This window comes from Lonchura striata, chromosome 3 (genome assembly GCF_046129695.1).
Source record: "Lonchura striata isolate bLonStr1 chromosome 3, bLonStr1.mat, whole genome shotgun sequence".
NCBI classification, from domain to species: domain Eukaryota; kingdom Metazoa; phylum Chordata; class Aves; order Passeriformes; family Estrildidae; genus Lonchura; species Lonchura striata.
Genome location: NC_134605.1, coordinates 33414034 through 33431251, shown reverse-complemented (window position 1 = coordinate 33431251; position 17218 = coordinate 33414034). Strand labels below are relative to the sequence as shown.

At 37.7% G+C, this 17218-nt stretch overlaps 1 protein-coding gene across 8 annotated transcripts in view; it reads left to right on the top strand.

Moving 5' to 3' along the window:
* Window positions 1-17218, top strand: part of CDC42EP3 (CDC42 effector protein 3) — a 125520-nt gene that overhangs the window by 25022 nt on the left and 83280 nt on the right. For 5 of the 8 annotated variants that reach the window (XM_021528103.3, XM_021528109.3, XM_021528107.2 and 2 more), the window contains one exon: window positions 1379-3483. The exons of the other annotated variants lie outside the window; for them this stretch is intronic. In XM_021528103.3, the coding sequence (XP_021383778.1) occupies window positions 1654-2421 (768 nt within the window). In that variant the 5' untranslated portion in view covers window positions 1379-1653 and the 3' untranslated portion in view covers window positions 2422-3483. Of the gene's footprint in view, window positions 1-1378; window positions 3484-17218 lie in introns of those variants that run through there. 8 annotated transcript variants of the gene reach the window in all.

The following is a 17218-nucleotide window of genomic DNA, read 5'->3' as shown; positions in this document are numbered from 1 at the left end:
TGCACTACTACTACCCACTACTTGGTGGGTATCAAAAAAACAAAGCACTGACCTGGCTAGACTCCCAGCTCCCCTTGTGATGCAAAGTACCCAACTGTAGGAACTAATTACTGTGGTTAAAAGATTTGTTAAAATGCTAAAATGTTTCTTGACAACCTGGGTGTGTAGCTGTACAGTGCTAAGTTTTAAACCTGGTGATTTGTATACTGGGCTTAATTTGGTGAAGGAAAAACCCTGCCAGGGCATGAGTAAAAGGCAGCAGAAGTAGCACTTGTTACTAATAGCCAGCTTCCCTCCTCTATGGTATAGAATAGTCTTGATGTGTAAAAGCTGTAATCCCCTTTGTAGAGTGGGGGTGGTGATGGACAAAGGGTGATGGATTTGCAGATGAGTATTCTGAGGAGAGGGGGTGATCTGTGGTGCATGGACTTAATAGGAGAATGTACAAAAATGTCCAGGAGAAAAAAAAGCATTAATTCTGAGAGTGTCCAAGGGTTAGGAACTGGCACTGTAAGGAAGAAATATACCATTAAAGTATTAAAAAAGAGTGTTTTTCAATAGCTTGCTGACATAATAGTCTGTTAGCCCTTGTTAACTCTATCGGGCCTTTCAAAGACCACATTCTAGTAGGACAACGTGGTTTGCAAAGACTTAAAATTGGTTGCACAGAGCAACTCTAAATCACTGTGACCTTGTGGTCTGCATAATTTGTGAGCTAATCTATAACTAATTGCTATGAAGAACTCATGTAGCCTAAAGAATGTAGTCACAACAATCAATCTCCTAAAGCATGTGCGTTTGGATGTTCCTAACAAATTGTAAGGACATGGAACAGCTCTTTTCTCTGGTTCCTAAAACTATCTGTTTAAATGGGCACAATTAATGGAAGCGTTCTTGGTTACAGTTTGTGAGTGTTCCAGCACTAACTGGAAGTATCTGAAAGCTAATCTGATTACCCAGTTATCTAAATCAAGGGAGTGTACTCTAAATCCAAAATGGTTTTCTAAATTACTCAGTCTTCCTGGATCTACCAAAAGCTTAGTGTTGTTGAATGTTATAAATGTGTTTCTGCATGTGCTCTTAAAGGTCAGCATTTGGATGCTGCAATAAGAAGAAAGACTGAGATAGTGATATTTGTTTAATAAATTCTGTCTAAAAAGTCTGACTTCAAAAAAAGCTATGGGGTCAGAGAAAGGTTAGGTAGCCCTTGTTAATTTTAACTCTTTTATCCTGCCTAATGAAGGGAAGCAACATCATAAAGCTATTCTGCAGGCTGGAACTGTCAGTGCCATTACTAATTTTGGGGTTTGGTAAAAAACAAGACTGAATGAACCATGAAAAATAAGTTAATGATAACCTGATTTTGTATCCCATGTAGGTTTTCTCAAGTTGAGGAAGTAGCAGGGCATTTGGTTGGTACCTGACCCCAAAACGTATGCTCTACCTTGAGAAGAGCTGATGTGGGAGACATTTACCTTCACATGCTCCACAGTTCTCTGTATCAGAAGAATAAGACTTTGTGTGTAAGAGTGGTTCAAGATGATCGTGTAACATTGCTAACACTGAAGGTCTCCTGAGAAGAACTGGCTTTGTAAGAGGCTTCTCCTTTCCTAACCTTTTTTTTAACTACTACTCTCAGAAACTACAAGCAAGATGCCAGCCAAGACACCTATATACTTGAAAGCTGCTAACAATAAGAAAGGGAAGAAATTCAAACTAAGGGATGTTTTATCTCCTGATATGATCAGTCCTCCACTTGGAGATTTTCGTCACACCATACACATTGGAAAAGAGGGACAGCATGATGTTTTTGGAGACATCTCATTTTTACAGGGCAACTATGAGCTGTTGCCTGGAAATGAAGGTGAAACCAGAGTTAGCCAGTCTGGTATCCACAACGAATTCTTAAGGGCAAACAGCACTTCTGAATCCATGTTTATAGAAACTCCATCACCAGTGCTCAAAAATGCTATTTCCCTTCCTGCTATTGGGGGGTCTCAAGCCCTTACATTGCCTTTATTGTCACCAGTGACATTTAATTCAAAGCAAGAATCCATCAGGTCATCCAGAAATCCTAGGCTTAGCTGTGAGCCAGTAATAGAAGAAAAACTGCAGGAGAAAGATAAAGATATGGAGGATGAAGAAACATACAAAGATGACATATGGGAGCAAAATGGTTCTTCTTCACATTCTACTAACAGTAGTGACAGTCACTCATCCAGCTTTTCTGAACGATGCACTGACTGGCAAACAATTGATTTACTAGACGACAGTCAGCTTTCATGTGAACTAACCAAGACAAAGACTAAGTCAGAAGAATCCCTTTCAGATCTTGCAGGCTCTCTTCTCTCATTACAACTTGACTTGGGGCCCTCACTTTTGGATGAGGTCCTCAATGTAATGGACAAGAATAAATCTTAGAACTGGTACTGCCTTGCTTCTTTTTAAGTGATTCACTTAAAAACAAACAAAAGACCACAGTTCAAAAGCAGATGCTTAAGAGTCAAATGTATTTGCCGTTGTATGATGAATTTTCTAAAAATATTCTTAAAATACTATTTTTTTACCTGTTGTTTTTCATGATTTTTATTATATTAAATTCTCATATCAGGAAGGTAAACTTTAATAATCAGTTTCAGCAAATATAAAATGTTTTTAAGTACCAGTATTAATGATCAGAAACTTAAGAAACAGTGTTTGAGGATTATACTGATTGTAACATTTGCTTAGTTCACTTCTACAGGCTTCTGAATATGTGAGAATCTCATGTCAGAAAGGAGACTGATGCCAATTATTCACTTATATAAATTATTACAATATCACTTTATATGTAGGCCTCTTCCTAGAACCTTGTGTTTAAGGGTTTATAATGTTTTACTTCATTTTCTGTAGTACCATTTCTGTTATAAATTCACCATAACTACTTTCTCAGTCTTATACTACCACTCTGAATTCAGATGTGAACAGTTTGAAGGCTTTTTCAGCTTGAATAACCTGGTCGAGAGTCTCAGCTGCTTTAAATGAATATGCACGAATTTACACACGTTGAGGCTTGGGCCTGACATTGTATATGAAATGTTGTGTTGTAAACAGGTGACACATGCAAGATATTATGGTTAAATTATTTTAAAAGTTGATATCTATTTTCTGTGTGCATATTGGCTTTTTACTGCAGAGCCTACACATACAGTATCTAATCAAAATACTTGCTTGGCATTATTGGTGCTCTTCTGAAAATTGTATATTTGTGTGTTTGAAGAGAAATATGTATTAATAGCCCTTGCTTTTTTGTTCATTTATTTCCACAACATGCTTAAACTTGCAACTGGTTATTTTACTTTTTGAAGAAGGCACTCGTTATTCACAATGCTAGTGGTATGTGCAGCAACAGCCAATGTTTGCAAAGTGTGGATCCTTCAATACAGTACCTACATGGATTGCATAAATACCTTGTGCAATACAATAAAAACCCCTTTAAATTGCTATGTCTTTGTGATTCACTACACAGCCTCATCAAAACACAAAGTTTTGTTTTCAGCTATAAAGAAGCAGACTAGTTGCAGAAATATGAGACGAGTGGGCAAATCAGTTTTGACTTAATTCAGTTGATTTCTCCAGTTTATTTCCTGAGGTTTTAAGGCAAACTCCAAGCAGATAGGACCCTCTGGAATATATATACTGATTTAAAGTAATGGGAAATAGGAGAGTAATACTTTGGGCCCAGTGAAGTTAGTGGCAGAGTTCCAGTAGCTTTCATTGAAGTCTTTAGGTAAAATCCCAACACAGTGTGTAGACTGCTCTTCATTAGATAACTTTATTTATCTGTATCTTCCTATAAGAACATGTACATCATAGATTATTTAGTACATTAGTTCATTATTTATCCTTAAAATCAATGCCAAATAATAATGCTCCTTCAGCATGTTTTAGGAACACAATCTTTACACCTGTTAAACACATCTGTTAAAGTAGCTGCATGTCTCATTAATGCACAGTCTCCCATGTTATTCCTGTGAGGAAATGAGATGTAGAGTACCCAAGAATTGTGTTTATTTTTAAGATAATATTTAATTGCCTTTAACTTCATATTCTCTGTGTGTAAGCCTGTATCAAATTTCCAATGTATTCATAATCGAAGAAGAATGGTGATGGCTATGGTGCTTTTTCTGTTTTAGAAAGCAGGTTCAAAGCTCTGTTTGGACACATTTCTTATGGGACCTGGGGATTTAGAACCTAAGAAGAATTTAGGCCAAAAATTTCACTGGAAAAATCTGTCACTCGTTGGCATAGGGGAAGTTTGGGTAAAATAGGGAATTAGACATTTTTTGTGTAAACCGGCTTCAAATGCCATTATTAGAACATTAAAGTATTTGCTGAATGGGAAGTCATTATCTTTTAGGGCTTTCCAAGAAAGTATTCTCTAGAAAGCAAAAACAGATTATATTAGCAGCTGTTGCAGTTGTGTAATTTTTGCTTTGTCCTGTTTTATACTTTATTTCCTGGCTTAGGCTCCTCAAAAGTGTCCCACTATTGCAGGATTTTTTGGTCTGTATTATCTTTTCTATGCTATTGCTCTCCTAAATTTGTAAATCCTTAAGTCTTGTGGTGATTATGGGTGGTCTGAACTAAAATAATAGCCATTGCTCTAGGCAAAAAAACTACTGTGTTGTGGAGAAGAACCTTTCCTCATGTCAAGAACAGGACCTTTGCACTGGCAAAGCAGATTTCATATTTCTTTAAAGCTGTCTTGTTACTTCCCTAAAAAGCTGGATCCCTGAATTGTTCAGATCTCCTCAATCTTACATGTAAAGACCTAGAAAATGCAAAGTCAGTGCCCAGCTTCTGTTCTGCTTTGTGTAATCTGATGTCTCATCTGTCAAAATCAAAATCTAAATTTGTCAGATCAAAATCTAAATTAAAAAAAAAAAAGTTCTGCCCTCCTGAAGCCTTGATATAGTTTTAAACTGAAATTAGACTTTCAAGGAGGAGCTACATGTCAGTTTTCTGAAAAGTAATATCCTGCTGCAAGTTGGCCTTGTGGTTGTTGCATCAATTGGATATATATAGATATAGATATATATGTATAGCTAGCTATACATATATATGTGCACAGGGAGAGAGATATCTCCAAGTTGCCTAGGATATTGCATCAATTTTCTGTGTCTGTGGGAAGTGTGCTGACTGTACCACTGCGCAGAAGGTTCCACAGATGCTTCAAAAAGCCTTCTAGTATGTCAGAGGGCTCTTTCCCATCGCTTCTAACTGTGGATCTACAGTGGAGGCCTAGAGATGTAATCTGAAGGTGCTGAAGAAGAAAGCAGAGGCATATGCCTACTTCCTACATAAGTATCTGCGAAGTTTCACATCTGTGCAGTCCTGCAAGCTGAACTACACACAATAAAATAGAAAAGTGTACCTGAAAGTCCAATAATCATCCAATTCAAGAACCTTGGAACTCCTGTCCCTGTTCCCCAGCCAGCCTGAGGTGATCAGTATTGGGCTGAGGGTGTCAGTGGGAGGTAGAGAGGAGGTAAAATATTGGGAAGTACACAGCCCCACATGGATATCTGTCAGTTTCCAAGAAGGACCAAATCCAGACACAGAAGAAAAGTCTCAACTGAAGGATGGAAAGCAGTTTGACAAGGAGGCTAGCAGATTAATTCTCTTGAGTCTTCAATGTACTGAAGATACCTATTTAATTTTACCTGTTTATCCACAACATTACAAAGTGTGTACAAAATTTCACCATCCGGATTCGCTGCCAAATAGGTATAAATAACTGTACATTATGTGAATGTGACAGAAAAGGGAAGAAAATATAAAAAAATAAATCCAAAGGCAGTCAAAACCTTGTTTAAGGATGATTTTACTTTTTAGTCCTATTTCCTTTTTGAATTTTTTTGGTGTTAACGAGGAAGCTAGTTAAGATTAGAGATGAAGGATGTTACCTAATTTGTGTAGGAATTTCTCAACAACAGGAACAGACTAAGGCCAAGTTTCAGAAAACTATGGGAGATACTGGCTCAATTTTTTTTTTTTTTTCTTCTTGTTAAAATTAGTGAGAGAAGAGGGAGTTAAGGTGTCTGCATTTTGAGCATGTCATTCATGACCAGAATTGGGAGCAGCTGTAGGCAGATTCAAGCCTAGCAGAGAAGTTATTGGATCTGGCATAGTGATACCAAATAAAGTTTGAATGATGCAAGAAGAAGCTAAGAGACACAGTGGCCTTCATTCCAAGGAAAGAAAGAAACAGTTGTTGTAAATTAAATAAGTTAGTGACCCAGCTGGTCTGCTTGCATCTATTTGCTTTTCCCTGTGAATACAAAGTGTGGCAATACATCTGTTTCCTATAATATTTTTATTTTATGTGTTTTTACAGAGGTTTTCTGACTCCAAATATGAGACTGGATCCATCACTAACTGCTTCTCTCTAATTAGCATTTTACAAGTGCTAGAAAATCAAGGAAGTACCTAATGCTTTCTGTTTACTTTTGAATATTTTAAGTTATTTTCTCCCCTATAACAGTTATAAATGGACTGATTGTCTCCTAGTATAAATTAACATTGCTTCAATAAAATCACAGATTCAGATTTATACCAGGGTATTCCCAGAGAGAAATAAATTTCCCCGAGTATTTGCAGCAGAGATAATGTTCTTTTTCATGTGTACCTTGTAGTATGACGTTACAAATTGTTCAAGCTTTTATCTTCCTCATTGCCTAAGATATTTCTAGCTTGTGCTCAGAGAAACTAGGACTTTGGGTTTGTGGGTGGGTGACTTCTAGCCTGTGCTTTGCTTTTTGTGATAATCACTTATTTAGGAACCTTTCTTCTGTTAGAACCTCCTGTAAGGGTGAAACACAAGCCATGGCAGGGGTGGAGACCAGACATCAGTGAGGCAGGGACTGAAGGCCCTGGGCTAAGATGAAATGGGCCTCCTGAGCCAGTGAATGGGGTGGAATCTGACTTAAGAACCCTGACAACCTCTGGCAGAATTTTGTGGGTAATCCTTTTGATCTGGAGATGAAGTTTAATTTTATCTTCAGTGAGTCATAGTCACAAAAGCCATCTGACACACAATTAGATTTTGGTTCAGTACAAATGAAAAAGCCTTGGGCCATTTGCTGTTTGCTATGTAGGATGGAACCATCAGTCAAAAAAAGAAAGCCTTTTGAGCCTTTTGCTCACTTAACAAATTGCTATTGCTATTCCAGAGTACTTAACTGCCCTACTAAAAATGATGCAGTTTTAACAGACAAACTGCTAGACGGTAATACTACTTAAGAAGAAAGTTGCATCCACATATTGGAAAGGTAAAATTCACACCAAGTTAGACACCATATGTCAGCACTTAGCCAAGTATATTTTTAAACAGTCCTTTGTGGCATCCTTTCAGCTCTTAAGTGCTTTGAGGTCACAGTCCCCAGATATTCCCCAGATATTGTCACATTACACTATAAGATGGTCTCATGCACTTGTGAAAGGCCAGCAGGCCTGGACCTTTCCTTGCTTTTTTGCCAGACTTCTCCATATATACTGTCAGCTTAGTTGCACCTGGTGAAAGTAAGGCCCAGACCCAACCCAGAGCAACAACCAGTCATGGCGGAAACTGCTCACCATCATTCAGTCCTCAGGAGCTATTTTTTGGAACATCAGCTGGAGTCAGCTAGATCAGTGGGGACCTGTGGGAGGAGACACCCAGGAATGGGCCCATCATTTAGAATGGGAAGAACAATGCCAGCTGTTGTGCCAAGCATATATCCTGAGGATCTAGACCCAATAAGAGCCATGACAAGTCCTTCAAGATTCACTCTCAGGAAAGTCACCTTTCTTGAGCTTGGAGGAGACAGTCCTTGAAAATAAAACCTCTCTCCTGGATCCCTCTTCTCTCCTAAATTGTATCCCCTAGGTTTCTTCTCAGCATATCCCTGACAGGTCAGAGTCTGCTCTTCTGAAGTTTAGGGTTGTGACCTTGCTTTTGCCTGTCTCCCTCCTCTCAAGATCCAGAATTTAACCATCTCATAGTCTATGCACCAAGGCTGTCCCCTAATCTTCAAATCCCCAACAGACTGTGATCCAAATGGACTAAAAATGCATTCTGTATTATAGCATAGGATAAGCTCTAGGTTACTCATTAGCTGCCTACAGATACAGTGCATACTTAAAAAGAAAAATGTATATTAAGAATAATGTTATGAAACATGCTCATTGCCACTATGTTTAGACAACTGGAAGGAAAAAACATTTCCATAACTGAAAACATTTATGCCAGGCTGCTTAGAAACCTGTCTAAAAGCAGTATCAGAATAAAAGAAATAATTTTAAATGCTTGGTGTCCCAACTGGATATTCCTGACCTCTATTTTATAATGTAATAACTGGATGGTTTGTTTCCTAAATTTATTCTCTTTGTAGGAAACAGAGTGCCACCCAATACTTTCAACTTCTGAGTGATACTGTGGCATGTTATCTCTGTCTCTCAGGGGTTCCACCTATTCCTTTTTGATGAAGCACTGTGCTGCAGTACAGAAGAATTTCTGGGGATATAGTCACTGTTTCTCCACTGTTTCTCCTTAATTTCTACTACATTTCATCTGGTGGAAAAATTGTGGGAATATACTTTTTCATAATATTTCTATTTCCTCTCCTGGCAGATGCACATATCTGCAGTTCACGGTTCATGTACTTATGGTTAATCATCAAATATTTTCTAAATTTGGAAAAGCTTTACATCACCTGCTACATCGTCCAAACTGCTCTCACTAGAAAAATGCAGATGGAGAGAGTAAATTAACAAACCAGCTGTAAAGGCTGACCTTCTGCATCCACACAGTTGTAAGAGCTTTTGTTGCATTTTACATATGAGGTTATTTGAATGTAAGCCTCAAATATGCCAAATTTCTACTGGGGTTCTATAGTGCGTCCTATACCCTGTGGCAGAGCTGTGGAGGTCCCAGCCACACTAAAGATGTGCATACTGAGGAATACTATTTCTCATACTGAAAATAATGTTCTTTCCAGAGCTGATAGTTGTGCTTGCACTGGCACAGTGAAGGGAATTTCCCCTGGCACTGCAGGGCAGTGGAAAGAGCAAAGGAAAAGAGGAATATTTCTCTGACTACAGCATTAACCTGAACTTCTAGACTCTTTTGGCTCTAGCATAGACTTGGTCTGTATCATGAACTTGGGCAAATTAATCTCTCAGCTGAGACAGACATCACTAGATAAGAAAGGTAACATTGTGCTTTTAACTGGGTGAAATTCTGTCACATTAGGTGAAAATAACCTGTAGGAGGCTGTGGCATTGCTAAAGAAGTCTCAGTGCCCTTAACCAATTTACAACCCTGTAGGCTTTTCCACTTTAGAAATGTCTTCAGACTTTGTTGGCACTGAGCAACAGAGACAGTGCACATGGAAGTTAAGAACCCTCAGTGGAACAGCATTATGAAAAAGCTAAGGTAAAAGGTTTGGAGGGCAATGCTTATTAGCTGGGGTACCTAAGGAATATTGCACAGCTAGGGTATCTAAAGAGTACTGCTATATGGAACTACAGTGCTTTACTGGACTATACACAACATGGTATTATAATTGAATATTATAAATACCTATGTTTAACAGACTGTATAAGATTTCAATGATAAACACCTTAAACTCCTATTTTCTCTAAACTCCCATGAAAAATTATCATTTAAAGGAAAAAAAATCTAGGCTCTACTGTCAGTTTGAACAATAAGCAACCATAAGGCAGTATGATTACATGATTTGGGAAAGGGCAAAATAAGATAGTGATGGCTTCAGTAAATCTTAACAGTGAAGAATTACAAGCAAGGCATTTAACTTATTTGTTTGAGTATTATTGCTTTTCTTTTTAGAACTGTGGTGGGGAACAAGGACTATCCTATGCTATGTCTGGAGAGCAGTTAGAATAATCTGGCTGTCATCACAGTTCAAGAAATAATACAAAACATGGCCAGCAACAAAGAGGATATTCACTGCACCATGACACCTTAGCAGATGTCAAATTTGTGCAGAATCAGTTAAGTGTGGACAGGTGTAATCAGACTACCATGAAATGGCTCTCTGGTTAAATTGTTCTAAGTGAGGCATGGGACACTCTACCCTAATGGTATTTTTAATTTTAAACTATCCTGGAGCCATAGAGAATCTGACTCAATTCCTAAAGCAAGACAGCAAGAGAAACAGAAATCCTTTATTACTGCTGCATCATGAAATATATTGATCTTGTCAGTATTGTGGATTGCTCCCTGATGTAATAGTAACCAGAAGGTATTTTCCTTTCCTACAGTTATTGAATGAAAAGAGGAAAACTCTAAGTAGTTTGTATGTAGGGTGGCATCTTTTCACCAAATCATTTCATCGGAATGAGAGACAGTCATATAGAAAGGGGATTACTTTGCACTTCATGCAACAAAGAATTGGATCTGACATAGCTATCCTATAACCTGTGGCATTGCTAAAGAAGTCTCAGTGCCCTTAACCAACTTACAACCCTATAGGCTTTTCCACTTTAGAAATGTCTTCAGACTCTGTTGGCACTGAGCAACAGAGACAGTGCACATGGAAGTTAAGAACCCTCAGTGGAACAGCATTATGAAAAAGCGAAAGCATTCCAAGCTCTCCTCTGCCACATACATTTGGTTTCTTCTACTGACAACTGAGCATAGGAATGGAAAATGAATGTCAGCTCTGATTTCAAGCAGGATGCTGCCCGGGCATACCCCATAGACAGAAACCCAAGAGTACACCAGTTTATGCACAGTCCTAAAGCTTTCCCCTGCTTGAATTCTGGGCTTTGCCTCTTTTGCTATGCACCTTGTGAAGTGTTTCAGATGAAAGTGTTCCCACTGTGCCTTGCTTTCTGTGAAGCTCATTCGTAGGGCTCCTCTTGTAGTTCTAAAAATAGAATACGGATTTAAAAATGTCTCCTCTTTACTGTTAACTTGTACTTACAAGGTGCCTTCAGAAAGCTTCCTTACTACAATAAATTACAGCCATTTAGTCCTTGGCATGTTGGAAGATGCATCATGCCAGTGGGCAGATCTGATCATGAATTAGTGGCTGAACCACTGTATAATGTAGCTTTTTCTGGTATATAATGAAATCCAACCTGTAATATTATATTCATTTTAAGACATAAGTATGCACACTCATACAAATAAACTGACATTGCTAATGCTTTAGGGTTCCTAAGAGCTTTTATATTTTTGTTCCCAAAGAACAGAATCCTGTGTAGATTCTCTCATGTATAAAAAGGGCTTCTTTCATAATACATCCTTTTCTGCATTGGGAGAATATAGGCATACTGGAATAGTCTCTCTCTTGTTTAGGAGCTTATTTTCACTCTGACTGAAACAAGTCAATATTTCCAAAAGTACTCTAGGATCCCATACATATATGAATCCATACTGAGATTTCAAAATTGCATTTCTTTAGAAAGGCTAATTGTATACTCTGTTGCAACCCACACAAAAGTCTAGGAAGTCAGGCAAAGTAAAAACTGATGCTGAACTTGACTTACTGTTTTGATATTCAGATGTGCTAAGTGCAAATAAGTGTAAATACTACAGAGTCCAATTTTGGACTGTTTGTTCATTGTTTCTTAACACATATTTTAATCTGCTGTGGACAATTCTATCTCTGCCTTTTAAGGAAATGTCTCAAAGAGGTAATTTAAACTATCTCATAAAAAGTTCATCACTGTCAGGCAGAGATATGTGCAATTGGGCTTTTGCATGGCTATTTTTTTGGATTCTGTGAACTATTTCCTTTTAGGGGTAAATCTATTGGCACGGCAAATTTCCATTAGTCTTCATTCTAGGGAGGTGAACATATACTCTTATTGGCATTCGGTACCTGCTTGCTCCATTATAGTTTTTACCTGCATTAAATTTATATTACAATTGTTAATTTATAGGCCCCAGCTTTTCAGGTCAGCCAGCTTTGTTTGTTCATTTTTGTATACAAAATATCTGCACATGAAGGAGTCAAACTAGGGAAGATACCCAATCTGAAATATTGAACTCAAGCATTTTTTTTCTAAAACTCACCCAGTTATCTATTCAATCACATCTCCTGACTAAATCTACATTTATTTTGAATGTGCTTTCCTGTCCAATTAGGGTCTCCTAGTTACAAATGTGTGTATAGTGTAGGAGAGTTAAAAAACATATGACCTTTTTTTCACATATAGAAAGCTGTGTTACTGGGAAATATCCTTAGACATTCTAACTGAATAAACCAAGAGTTCATAACTTAAGCTGCCAAAGAACACTTTAAAAAGCAAAGTATGGCATAGTTTTGCTGAATTTCCTTCTCTCCACAATATAAGCTGTTGTTTGAAATAGGATTTCACATACATTCTATGAAACTCAGTGATGTCCAGACTTGATAAAGATAAGGAAATAAAACAAACAATTAAATATATCAAATCTATCCATAAAGCTGTAACAACTTACACTTGTGAGGGATTCTCACAGTACCAGTTAGGCTTGAGGAAATTAGGATTTCTTTACTGTATATAAAGTGTTTGACAAACTGAAAACTGTAGACATGGCCTGAGGATAAGCTGAGTCCATGATGTTCTGTGAATTTTCTTTTGGCTATCTGTCAACTCATTTTTACAGTGAAATCACATTTCTCTCCTGTGGAATGAAGGAAAAATTAACATTTCAATCTATACTATCTATATGTCTGAGGAGCTGTCAGGATGCAATCAGAAATAGAGCTCTCTGTGGGAAGCTATATGAGTTTACAGTGCTCTAGTGATTCTGGGTTTGCCCCCTTCTCCAGTTCCTTGTATCAAGGGCACAGTAAAGGACTAAGCATATATTTATTTTGGCCACCACCCTTTGAGTAGTCTCGAGCACAAGGAATGGTTGCAGAAATGAACACTGAGTTGAGAAATATTCACAGAATTCCACAGTTATATTTCCAGTAATACAGAGGTAGCCTTTAAAGTTTCCCACTTGGCCCAATTTAGACCATGGATCTGAAATTTAACCATGACATGATCCTACTCTGGAATAACATCATTCAGTGTACCTCAGAAAGAATCAGGTATCTCTTGAATGCATAGATAATCAAAACTTGTTTTTTCTGCTAACTTATTCCTCATGTTTATCTTGGGGAAATTTCAAGATGATCTCATAAGTCTTCTTAATCTCATCTATTTATAGGATTGTTTTCCCCTTCTCTTCTATGCACTGCTGGATCCAACTGGCCCAAATTCTTCCTACAGTAATTGGTTTACACCAAAGATAATTTTTTAATTGTGTTGCATAAATAAATAGTTTAGATCTTTGGGTAAGATTACCTGTTAGCTGAATACACTGAAAGAGAATAACTGATATTTTTACAGTCTGCCTACAATTACTTACTGTACCAGATGAACATTTTCTTCTTTCTAATCAGACAAAATATAACAAGGAATTTAAAACCAACAAATCTACACCTGAGCATAAAGAGATGTGGCTCTAATGATTTGCTTCTGTGTATTTAATATTCATGAAGAGCAAATCATTTTAAGAAAAGAGACATATCCAAGCAAGTCCACACTATGTTTCATGGAAATGTGGCAGCCAAGCAGACACCTCTGGATGAGCAACAGGACAGGACAAAGACACTATCTTTAAAGACCATTTATATCTGTTCTTACTAGAGGGTTGGAAGGAATTTCATCAATAGCATGAGAACACTAGGCCAAGAGAGAAGCTAAGATAGAGTCTCTAGGTGTAGAATAACAGAATGAGTATTCTAGGAGCAGCCATAAGCCTGCTCATATATAAAGGCAAAGCCTTTTCGCCAAGTTATTTATTAATACAGCACTGCAAAACCATGTAGCTTTGTAATTATTTTTTTCTATATTCCTAAGGTGTCTAAGAATATATATCCTAGGAGAAACTGCTCTCAAAGAAATGGTGATAAATCCTTCATAAGAGGTAGGTACCTGCCTATGTTTCTCAAAAAAATTTTTAAATGAACACTCTACAGCAGTTATGAAAACCCCTGCTACACTTCCCCCCACCCCACACTCTCTCCTCAGCTGTAGAAATAACAAAAAGGTTAATAAAATCACAATCTGTCTGTGTGTCTATAACACTTAAAGTAGGAAATCAAGCAAATTAGTTTTGTGTTTAGTTATTAATGCAATGAGATCTGAAGGTTTTCCTTAGTCCTACAAGTAACAAATTCCAAATGCAGTAAAGCCAAGTCCATTTTTCTCTTGCTCACAAGGGAGCCTGGAGCCTGGACTAATTTCATTGTTCTTGTGGAATTCATCTGCTATGTGAAGGTTCTGCTCACTGCTGGAGAGGCAGTGGTTGGAGTTACTTTAGCACGTTTTTTGTAGACTAGGTCTTAAAAAGATAAAACTGCAATAAAGTGAAGTCCCATGTTATAGACCCTTTCAATAGCAAGGTCAAATCCCATCTTAAATCCTTTGTTTCCACTGCTGCTGTCATAGCTCCAGCATTGCACTCCTGTGGAAGCTTTTTGGTTTTTCCATTCTAAAATCATTAAGGTCAATTTGTACCCTTGTGCCAGTGCTGTCTTTTACCCTAAACAGCTTTTTCTCCTAGTGTTTACCTCTCTTCACCAGTGTATTTGTCATCAGTTTTAATTTTCTCCCTTGATCTTAGTTTTGCTAGACTAAACAAGCTGTTCTATTTAAATCTCTTAAAAAGCCTTTCATTCCCTAACAATCCTTCCAGCTCTTTTCTGCAAACATTCCAGTTTAAGTTCATCCTTTCTGTACACAGATGACTATGCAACTTCCTAAAAGAGATTTCACCAGTGTTTGAGCTTTCCAATTTGTGCTGGTAGAGCCTGCTGGAGCTTTGGACCTTGATTTCTTATATCCTGCATGAAGTGAGAAGCCTCTAGAGACTGCAAAGCAGAGAAGTGTGATGCTACTGCTGACTTTTGTTGCAAAATAGAAAGTGTGTCACATAGTGAACCAGTTAGGGGCTACAATAACTGGTGTGGGTTTTTTCTGCCTAACTGCTTCTGACCTCCTGAACTTGCAGATTTCTGTGATTAGACCTACTTCTGAAATGGAAGTCAAGCCTTAGACTTGACTTATCTGACTTACCTGAAAACCTACTAGCACTGAAATGTTTGAAAGAACCTAAAAGTTGTTGGGCATTTGTGTGAATTAGATGTGTTTCCACAGCACTTCCCTCTCCTGGCTACAGAGCCATGTTTGTGTCCCCCTCATTTCCAGCTGGCTGTTCCCAAAGCAATGGTTGATTTTACTTTGATAGAAAGCTGGAGGGCTATGCATTCGAAAGGAAGACCCTGTAGACCTGGCTGCTATTCACCAGCTATTAGTACAGGTGCTGCCTTACTGCACACCCTCCTGCACTATGACCCAGCCTGCAGCAGCAAAACAATTGCTTCTCTGCTTCTCCTGTTATGGAAGCTCTTGTGTCCCATAAATGTTCATGAAATAAAAAAATGAACCTGAGCTACATTCCACCTGCTCATCTGTAGAAGCAAGAAATCGCAGAGAGTTTTTATGCAGTTTCCATTTCATCCTTTATTGATAAGGTGTTGTGAGGTCCCACAGATCTGGGAAGGCTGGAATCTGATACAGCTGAGCGACCACTAAAGGGTCCTTTCAGAACCGGGGGAAATGGTAACACATCAGAGATGAAGCTACAGTGGCTATGAACATGTTGTTGTGGGTATGATTCTCATTTTCTGGGAGATCCTTATTTCCTGACAAAATTTTTCACTTTTCATGCCATTGTGAAAGGGGGAAAAAAGCCTGTCTTGAGTGTATCTAAGCAGATGAAGTTGCAAAGTCCGGTGAAAACTCACTGGTATTTACAGTAATGGCAAAACTCCTTTTGATTTTCCTGTGGCCCAGATGACATCCATGTTAACCATAAGGTATAATATCAAATCTTCTATTTGTAATCCTCTTCAATAAAGCAAAAAATTTAGCAGATGCCTTATTATAATGGATTTTAATAGCTATAATGCAAATATTATCCTAGAAAAAGTGAATTATAGCAATATGTGACAACTGGGCAGGAGATCTTCAGCTGCTGAGAACTGCCATGGCTTAACTGCAATACTATTTTGTTAGCAAAGAATGTTCCCCACACATTTAGGATATACGAATAGTGAAGGTGTCAGGGACTTTAAACAAGTGCAAAGCAGCTTCATGACTCACTTTGGTTGAGCACTGAGAAGCCCCAGCTTCATGTATTGCAGAAGTTCTCCAGAGAAACTGTCAGAGAAAGTGAACAACATACTCAGGGTGTAATACACATCAGCTTTAAAAGAATTGAAGCTGTTGTATATTACTGACTACAAGCTCAGCAAGCTCAGTTTCACAAGGAAAGAAATAATGCAGAAAAATTACTGGAAATGCCTATTTAAAACATAACACCTTCCAAAATTATTTCTACAGGCAGTAAGAATTAGTGCACTATGAACAAAGCAGTGTTTTCTCTATAAAACTTTAAAAAGGAAAAAAAGGTTCAGCACAAAAAGTCTGCAGTTAAATCTCTGATGATTTAGGAATTTTCTTTTTTAAGTGTTAATAATTTATCAAGAGCTAAAAGTGTTTTCAGAAGAATAACTCCATGCTCACTCATTTTGAAGCAACTTTGGGTTTTTCCTTTTGTTTTCAATTTGTTCTAGTTGCATTTCTTCTGAGTGGGAAACATAAACCAAGTATTTCTAAGATATAAATAGCTGAGGATGAGATGAGTAATTACGTGAGAAGAAACCAGAGCTGATTAGTGATAGATCTAAGTGACATTACAATGAAACAATGAAATCCATTCTTTCCTACTGGCTCAGCATCGAGGAGGTGATGATTTTATGAAACAATGCTCCATAAAAATACTATGCATTGCAGAACATTATTATATCTCCCCATAAAATAAAAAGTAACAACAACAAAAAGAACAAAATTACCTTTTATTTTACAAAAGACATTCAAATTCTGTCACATTAGACCATTTCAAGAGTTTTTCCAGGTGTTCTTTCTTCAGTTTTTAACCATAGGAAAATAGCCAGCCCCACACTAAATAAACCTTTATTTTCTCTAACTGTCACAAGCCCTCACTCACCTGCCTTCTTTGGAACCTGCTCCTTCTCAGCAGTAGTAATAGTAGCTGGTACTGACACATTTTTCACAGTTTGACACCCTTAGCACATCTTTAATATTTAGGTTTTCCCTCCAA